The sequence below is a fragment of the Poecilia latipinna genome, unplaced genomic scaffold, assembly GCF_001443285.1.
Source record: "Poecilia latipinna isolate Pla-1442-1.1 unplaced genomic scaffold, P_latipinna-1.0 Scaffold40, whole genome shotgun sequence".
NCBI lineage: Eukaryota > Metazoa > Chordata > Actinopteri > Cyprinodontiformes > Poeciliidae > Poecilia > Poecilia latipinna.
Window position 1 is genome coordinate 47,778 of NW_015112656.1, and position 9,103 is coordinate 56,880.

General features: G+C 40.6%; 1 protein-coding gene across 3 annotated transcripts; it reads right to left on the reverse strand.

Annotated features, from left to right (window-relative positions):
• Positions 1-3,537: 3,537 nt before the first annotated feature.
• Positions 3,538-8,860, reverse strand: vgf (VGF nerve growth factor inducible). 3 transcript variants are annotated; one of them, XM_015046584.1, is made up of 3 exons: positions 7,803-8,026; positions 7,294-7,385; positions 3,538-5,878 (listed from the first exon to the last, which is right to left on the reverse strand). In XM_015046584.1, the coding sequence occupies exon 3, from the start codon at positions 5,826-5,828 to the stop codon at positions 3,675-3,677; it is 2,154 nt and encodes a 717-aa protein (XP_014902070.1). In that variant the 5' UTR covers positions 5,829-5,878; positions 7,294-7,385; positions 7,803-8,026; the 3' UTR covers positions 3,538-3,674. The 3 variants fall into 3 exon arrangements, with proteins under 3 accessions (XP_014902070.1, XP_014902061.1, XP_014902079.1); XM_015046575.1 differs by lacking the exons at positions 7,294-7,385; positions 7,803-8,026 and adding an exon at positions 8,630-8,860; XM_015046593.1 differs by lacking the exons at positions 7,294-7,385; positions 7,803-8,026 and adding an exon at positions 8,494-8,572.
• Positions 8,861-9,103: the final 243 nt, after the last annotated feature.

The following is a 9,103-nucleotide window of genomic DNA, read 5'->3' on the forward strand; positions in this document are numbered from 1 at the left end:
TACAGTCGAATAATTAACAACCTGTCTTTAGCAGAGAGCAAGAGAAGGATGTGAGCAGCACATAAATAAGCATGACTGACAACCGTAAGACCCGCCTCCTGGCTCTGATTGGTTGTTTCTGAGCAAGCTGTTAGTGTCCTGGGTACTGGGAGAGGGCAGATCTGACACTAAACTTTCACAACAAAGTGACATTTCTAACAAATATGTAAACAAGCCAAATATTTAGTTTGAAACTAAACTTATTTAGCGAACTAAATATTTAGTTAACCAAATAATATTTAACTTAAAAGGAGATATTTAGATAGCTCAGAACTAATTATTTAGTTTGAACCTTACTAATTAGATATTTTGTTTGAAACTGTGATATTAAAAAAGAATAAATAAAATGATTTGGAAAATATACACCTATTTTTCTCTCTTATGACAGGCTAAATAAGCCAAATTATGGCTGCTAAATTTTGACTGTTTAACTTTACAAAAGGCATTCCATAGCAACTGTTATCATCATCATCATCATCATCATCATCATCATCACATTATCATCTCAAAACTATTTCAGAATTTAAAAGATAAAAACAGAGAAATTTAGATCAAAAGAGACTTGAATAGTCCCAAAGTTAATTTAGGTTAAATTAATCTTGATAAAAGTTTACAAGTTCAAAGATTCACACTTAAGATAGTTTACTATGATGTCATTTCCATATAGGGCCAAATACTCAACAAATACACTATACAAATTTTACATGTTGTTGCAAACTTGTAGGATTTTTATCAAAAAACTATCAAAAAGCAAAGTTCCCGTGATTAGTTATTGAAAAGCAACAACAGTCTGTCTCTTTTTGTAAAGTTAATTATGGATATGCAGTTTAGATAATAATGACCTCAGTCCAGACTGACACCAACCTCAGCTTATGTGTCCAAGCTCTGAAGGTGTCAGCTGTATAAGAATGCCCTACAGACACATGCCAGGGTTTGGCACCATGGCAACAAGGTACTTTAAGTTATGCAAAAAGATGACTCATCATGAGAGCAAGCCGTTTTGTGATGTTTGTTGGTTTATGTGTGAAATATACTCTGCAATGTTGTACGATATTTTGTTAATGAGATTTTTTCACGAAAGTGTGCTTTTCAAGTTTGTTGCTGAGGAGACAAAACAAAATGAAAATGTTTTAATATCTATCTCAAATATCAAGGTATGTTAGATATTTTAAAACTCTTCCCAATTATTGATGGAATATCTTAAATCTCAATAAGTTTGGAGTCAAACATACTCCTAATTGAACCAAACTTGTCTACTAAACTAGAATTTGTTTAAAATCTTCTTTAAAATGAACAAGATTAAATATTATCTCTTTAAAAACATAATACAGAACTGTTTAGGTTTTAGAGCTGCATTTCAACATTCAGAATAATCATAAAACATCTAAAACAAAAAAAAGGGTTAACATAATTGGACAAGAAAAAGCAAAGATGTATGTTCCCACATCTGAAGAAAAACAAAGCAACCAGAGAGGAGCAGACATCTTGTGTCAGCTGTGAAGCAACAACAGAGGGAAAACTATGACTTTGGCTTTATTTCAAGATCTTACTGTCTCTGAGTCAGAGGCGGTCCTCGCCTCTTTGGCAACCTGGGTGGCACAACCTTTTCTGCGCCACCCCCACTTTTCCAAGTTGTTGACACAAGATGCCGCCCTGGGCGGTTGCCCATATCACCCATGTCAGAAACTGCCACTGCTCTGAGTTGACCAATACGTTTGTTTTCTCTGGTGAGACTTTATGGGCAGCAGGACACACACATGTCAATCCACTGACACAGAGCTAGAAAGGGTGTTTTTGAGCTCCTTCCCACTTAGCTATCAACTCACACAAAACATAGTTATGTCAAATTACTGTTGTGAAGGGCACCATGGGGTAGATTTGTTTGATGGGGATTTTATATTAAAAGTTTTATCTTTTGTTATTTTTGACTATTAGAAGTTTAAAGGCATGGCCACATCTTGTAATCTACATACAGTGAGTCTGAGGTTCATATGAAACTATGTTTTTCCAATGTAAAACCTTGATAAATGCAGCGATACGGTGAAGAGTGTAGTGTTTTCATTCACTGTTATGATTTGTAACAAAGCAAAAAAAAAAAAAAAGAAAAAAGAAAATCTTTAGTAACACTTTATTTGAAGGGGTGTGCATAAGACTGACATAACACTGTCATAAACATGACATAACACCTGTCATGAACATAAATAAGTCTTTATGAATGTTTATGACAGTTGTCATGAGGTGTCATTCGGTAAATAATGCCACTTTTAATGCAAAGTTGCTCTAAAAGTTGCATTGAAAGTCCATTAAAAATGCCAATTTTGCATTAAATTGTCATTATTTACAAAATCATCCAAAGTTGGCACTTTTAATGGACCTTTAATGCAACTTTGCATTAAAAATGTCATTATTTACCGAATGACACTTCATGACAAACATTCATAAAGACTTCTTTATGTTCATGACAGATGTTATGTCATGTTTTTGACAGTGTCATGTCAGTCTTATGCACACCCCTTCAAATAAAGTGTTACCAAATCTTTAAACTGAGAGATCAGAGCTCCTTTCATCTGCCATACAGACGAAGCCTCCACAACAAGCTAAAAAGTGGAGGCAACTACACAACCACAATAGTAACAGTGTTGTTAGATATTAGAAATTGTGCCCAGCTCCATCCATCTGGAGCCACATCTCCATGTGAACAGTTTAATTATTTTGTCAAATGGATCATAAGATCACATGATTCATCCACTTCATTTTTACCAAACTTTTCTAATGCAGGAATGTCAATATTAAGAAAGTTTTCATGTTGGATTTTAAGCATGATTACAACCTTGGTTGGACCAACAGACTAGATTCATCATGTTCCTCTTGGCTCCATCCAACGTCTTTACATTGAGATTCAGAACATGGCCGTGTTCACATCTCAACCAATTCTAACAGAAAGAAGGAACTTGGAACAAATGTTAAAGGGGCAGTATTATGTGTTTTACAGACACATTTTATAGCACAATCAAGTAACTGTTACCTTCAGTTGTTAAAAAAAATTCTATATATAAATCAAACGTGGCAAATTTGATTTCGCAATTTATCTCCTTGAAATTGAGGCTCTGTCTCTTTAACAAATGTGTGCTCTTTCTGACTCTCAGGAAATCATCACAACAACGCTTCACTATTAAGTGCTTACAAACATTCATCACAGCACTGGATTGAGAAACGGTTCATATGAGCTCAGGAGAAGCACAGTTCCACCAGGTGCTTTCTAATTGCTGCTGCTGCTAGTTTGAAGGAGCTGAAGCTCGGCTTGGAAACTGCTCTGAGGATTAGCTGTGTGTGGAAATGGCACTCGGTTCTCTTAGTGTTTTACAAACCAGAATGTTTGCCATGGAAGATTCAAGGATTTCTCAAAAATCTGTAAAAAAAAAAAAACAAAAAAAAAAAACAAAGAAACATTCCAGGTATGGTTTTGATGAGGAAATAACATTATAATAATGATGTAAAACCCCAAAATTTTGATTTTACATAATACTGCCCCTTTAGAAAAAACACAACACAAAAACATCTTAAAGAAATATAGCTTTCTGCTGATTCATCTTTAAGATGTTGGAATCTTCCACTAATGTTTATATACTTCCACTTCAGTCCAACCTCTGTGCTCTGTTCATGAGAATCTGCTGGATGTATTTCTCCACATCGTCATGGATACTGCTGTCTGGCTGTTTTGCACCCTTATGATAGTCTTTGTTTTTTGATGCTGCAGGTTCCAGAGTGGAGATCAGAAACTGCTTTTGTTGAGCAGCTGTCTGAGGAGGGGAATTGGCTTGGGATGGAGGTATTCGCTGAAATGGCTGGGAGTAAGGATGTGGGTAGTAGCTGGAGTAGAAAGACTTGGGCTGAAGGACGACAGGTGATTTTCTCAGCTGAGGATGGACCCAGCTTTGATAGCGCCTTCTTGGAGGAAAAATGTACGGATCTTCCACAGAATTACCAAAGTAATTGTTGCGTGTAAGAGGAGGTTTAGGCCGGTAGAAATGGGATTTAGGTCTTGGCATGGGAGGAAAGTAGAAAGGATAGTAACCCAAAATGGGTTTCCTTTGGTGGTAGGTGGAGTAGGAGTAGGGATACAAGGAATAGCCAGTCCAGACAGACTTCGGTAACTTGAACCAGCGCTCCTGTTTCACCGGAAAGGGCTTTTCAGGTTTGGGTGAAAAATTATATGGTAGCAAAGGTTTAGGAAGTTTCCTTTGGGAAACATCTGATTTTGGTGTGGTTTTGTCTTGAAACCAGGTTTTTAGGATATTTACAGCTGGAGATTGTTGCTTAGAGACTGGAAAGCTGTTTTGATTTGACGAAACGTGCCAACCGGAATGAAAAGAAGGAGACAGTGGCGCTGAGGTATACTGCCGCAAGGATGCCATCTCGGGTGGCATGTCTTTCTTCTTCTTCTTCTCAACATCAGTGATTATGTCCACGACATCGTCAGCTGGGAGGTGCAACTTACTGGAAATCTCAATCAACTTGTCAATGGTCTGAGGGTCAAGGTCATCCTCCTCTGTCGCTTCCTCTTCCTCGTCAGATCTCTTATCCTCTGCGGCGTTGGACATAGACAAACTGTGCTTCTTGTCACCTTTGTTTTGTTTACCCATGTACCTCAGCAACATGTCTGAGGCGATGTCAGCCAGCTTTTCCTCTTCCATTTTGGCTTTTTGTGCCTCTGCTGCCTGCCTCATCATCTCCTCCTGCTCCACTTTGGCTCGAGCTTCCTCCTCCTCTGGGCTGAGCAATTCCTCTTCCTCCTCTGTGTAATCATCTTGTACCTCTTCCTGTTCAGTTGGAGTCATGGGCTGCGCTGCTTTGCTAATATAGTTGCTGTCCTCTGATTCCTCTACGGAACTGCCTCCGGTAAATGTTGGGAAGTACACTGCTTTCTGTGTTTCTTCTTGCCATTTTAATTTTTTCTTGGTCATGGCGAGGTCACTGCCCTTATTTATTGGAATGATGTCATTGTAGCTGCTGTAACCTCTAGTGTTTCTCTGCTGCTTCTCCAAAGCACCATCTCGTTTAGTGTTAAGACGTGGAAACTCCTTCATCACGGTCTCCAGACTTTTCAGCTCCTCAGGATTGAGCTGCTCCTCCTCTTCATAATTGCTTTGCTCAGGGTTGGATGATCCCTGCTGGTTAGCAGCACCGCTCTCTGCTGTTCCGTCTGATCCATTTGACTGCTGCTTTGTTTGAATTTGGACCATCTGACTTGTGGTGTGGCTTGTCACCTTCTCAGTTATCTTCTCCTCCTCTTCCAGGGCCTTCTTCTTTTCCTCTTCCTCCTCCCGTTCCTGTTCCTTGCCATGTGAAGCAATAAACAGCTCCAGCTCTTTCTGCTCGTCTCTTTCTCTGTTTCTTGACACTCTCTCACTGTGTGGTTCTTCGTTTTGAATCTCGTCTCTCTCAGCCTGTGTCTCTTCCTCCATGCTGTTATAGTTCTCTTCATCCGTTTCTCTTTCCATGTGTGTGTGATTCAGAGCCTCCAGTAACACAGCAGCTAGTCTTTTAGGATCTACATCTTTAAAGAGCTCCTCTTCTTGCTCAGTTTGGTCTTTCGAGGCTCTTTTCTGTCTCTCCTGTGTTCGTTCGGTGTTTTCATAAACTGAAAGCCTGGGAAGAACCTCTCTGGGTGGGTTGTCATAATCTCTAAATGTAGAAACTGGATTGGGTGTGGAGAGATGAAGGAAGGATAAAGATGTGAAGAGGACCATGATGGTGAGGACACATGAGGCATGGCAGTTTCTTGTCATGGCTTGAAAGAACAGATCCTGAACTGGGTGCAGAGAGTGACCAAGAACACCTAGAGGGAAAAATAAGAACACAAAATCATATTTAAAGCTTTAACAACTCTTTTCAGACAGCAGAAAACCAAACCAGGCACTGCAGGGCCAATGCCATCAGCAGCTGAAAAATAAGTTACTGATATCATTGTCATGGTCCGTGTTTTTGTGTAATTATTTTAAGGTTTTTCTGTGTTCAGTTTCTGTCCTGAGTCTCTGTTGTTTCTGCGTCTTCCCCGTTGATTGCTTCCCAGGTGTGTCTAGTTACCTGATTACCCCTGTATGTATTTAAGTCCACCTGTTGTCTCTGTCTCTTGTCGGGTCCTCGTCTACTGTCGTCTTTGTCAGCGTCAGTCTGTCCGTCGTCGCAGTAGAACCGGTTAAGTCCTGTGTCGGCGTCAGCTCTCGTTTTCAGTCTTCGGTGTATCAGTGCTACCGGTAATTAGCTGTTTGCTATGCTCTCTGCCGTGCCGCCTGTATTGGACTTCTTGAGCTTCATCATTAAATTCATCTTCATCATCATCATCTGGGTCTCAGCCTTCATCCTCACCACCACAACCATACAAATCATGACAATGATCCAGAAAAGCACGTTTCACATTCACATGGCTCATCTGCCCAAGGCTCAGACAGAGGAATGTTTATATACTGTTAGAAGAAAGTGTTTGCTGAGATGCACGTTAAACTATTTCTTTGAGTGAATTATTGTATTCTTATCATTCAGGACTCCGCATGTCTTAGAACCTGAGTTGTACCTGCACTCAGTTTTAGTTTTAGTTTAAAACTCAAAAATCTGAATTGTGTCTCTTCAGGCTGCAGTGTTAACGTAGCCTTATTCACTCCAACTTTTCGTTATTATTTGTAGTTACTGATTTAGTTCTGAATACCGAGGAAAGAACCCATGGCAGTCCAACATCTATGCCACGACTTTAGCTGAGAAAACTGTGAAAACAGTCATGTTCATTGAGAGACCCAGCAGGTTAAGAGTAATGCAGACTGCCTGAAAAGCTGTTGGATGAGAAGATCGGAGCTCAGTTGGTTTCATGAATATCAACGAACTGCGTATGAACCGCATCTAGTGCAGGTAATGTTTTCTAACGCACCCCCAATGTTTGGGCAGACCGAAAGTACAAAGAATAACTGTTGGTCACCGGGGTAACTGCCTGTAAAACATCGCTGTGCTGATGCCACCACGGAAGCCCTCTTGTGGCTGAACTAGATATGACAGCTCATTGAGTCAAATCATTTTCATAACGCTGCATGTTTATAGTTTCTTCGTGGTTATTTATTTATTTGTAAACTTCAAAAAAAGAAAGAATTGTATGTTCCATATAGGGGGTTGCATATTTGATTATATCACTTTTCACGTATGTAGGAAATCAGAAATCACACTTTGTCACAAACATATTAAACCCATTTTTTAAAAAGACATAACTTAGCAACAAAGATGGTGTCAGGCTGCCATGAGTTCATGAGTTCAAACAACGTGTTCACGATCCAAGCACAGAGTCATTCAAGCTTAAAAACCTGGGAAGACAGAAAGTCGTGGAGTTCAACATTAAACTAATCATCATAACCCAGTGGCAGGAGATCCTCAGACACAATGACAACTCACTCCAAGGATTACAGATGTCCTCTAATCAAGAAATGGTTTCCAGGATGAGAAACCATTCCTCCAGGATCTGTCACTTCAGACAAGCAATGTCACATTAAATCAATCTATAAATAAATTATTAATTTTATTTCAACCACTTATGAGCAATTCACCATTAATTCATCACACTGTGATCAATTTGTCATTATACCTGCAGCTTAATATTCAACAATGTCATGCTAAAAAAAATGCAACAACGATCAGCAAATGAATATTCCACGTTTAAAAACGGAATATTAAATATTTTAATTTCACACCACATACTTTTAATTACACTCACGATGTTTGACCTCACAGCTTTCACCAGCATCATTATTCTGCTGTGGACCTGATGCGTGCTGCCCTCATTGCTCCTGATTCTGCCACACTGACGCAAGATGACGACATTCATTAGCGCTTTGGCCTTATTCCATCCTGCTTATCAAATAAACACATTCCTTCCATCTGCTCCAAAGGTCCGATCAACTCATATCACTGCAGCAAAAAAAAGGAAAAAAAAGAAAAAGAAAAGAAAAAAAAAGAAGAAAAGGTGCAAAGACCTCCTGCCCAACCAACACCTGCAGCTCAACACAAGGCGAAGAAAACCTACAGATAACACTGGCAGAGTTGTCTAAATGAGGGTACCTCCTCTTTGGCCCATTTGTTACCCGAAATCCATTCATGACAAAGAACCATTGGGGGATGAGGAGGAAGAGCAGGAGGAGGAGGATGAGGAGGAGAAGGTGGGGGTGGTAGGAGGAGGATTAGAAGGATTAGGAGAATGAGAAGGCGAAGCAGATTTGACCAGCAAACAATGAAGGTCCAACGACGCGCTGCCAGAGCAGGTTTCTGTTCTCCTGACTGGATTCCAGATGTTCAAACTGTTGGAGAAACAGCCATGACTGGACGGACGTGCAGGTGTCACCGTCCCTGCTCCTCCGCTCCAGCGCAGCGGGACCCAGCCTGCTGTCTGCATGACATTTGTTGCTGCTTAAAGCTCACCTGAGCGCAGCTCCAACTCCTCTTTCAGAGCCTGTTCAGGAATCACCGGGACGGTGAAACGGTTTTCCCATCTCTGGGGGTTGAAGGAGGGTGGGGGTAGGAGGTAAATAAGGCTGATTGATTAGTTGCCACTTACTTGCAGGTGAAGGGAGGGGGAGCTCTGGGGATTCCAGGTCCCGTTTTCTCGTCACGTCAGGTGCTGAAAACCCCGCGGTCACGCGCACAACCAGCTCCAGATGTCGCTGATACTTCTGAGTCGCAGTCAGATGTTGGAGTTGGTTTTTGTCGACGTGTCCTCTCTCGGGGTTCCTCTCCTGGAATGCCTGTTTTCAGAACTATGGACAGCGGGGCTGTGGATCTCAGGATCTCTCCGCCTTCCAGGCTCACGTGACATATGCGTCAAGAGGTCCCTTTGACGTCACCAACTTGCATTTCATTCATAGTTTTGGGGCAACAGAAGAACCCTCCTGTCCCTCCCAAGCGAGTCCCCAACCCTCCTCTGCTGTCATGGTAAATTGAGCCCAGATTTTCTCCATATGTCCCCAATAACCAGATCTAAACTCACTTATGACAAGAAATAGCTAAAAAAAAAAAAAAAAAAAAAAAAAAA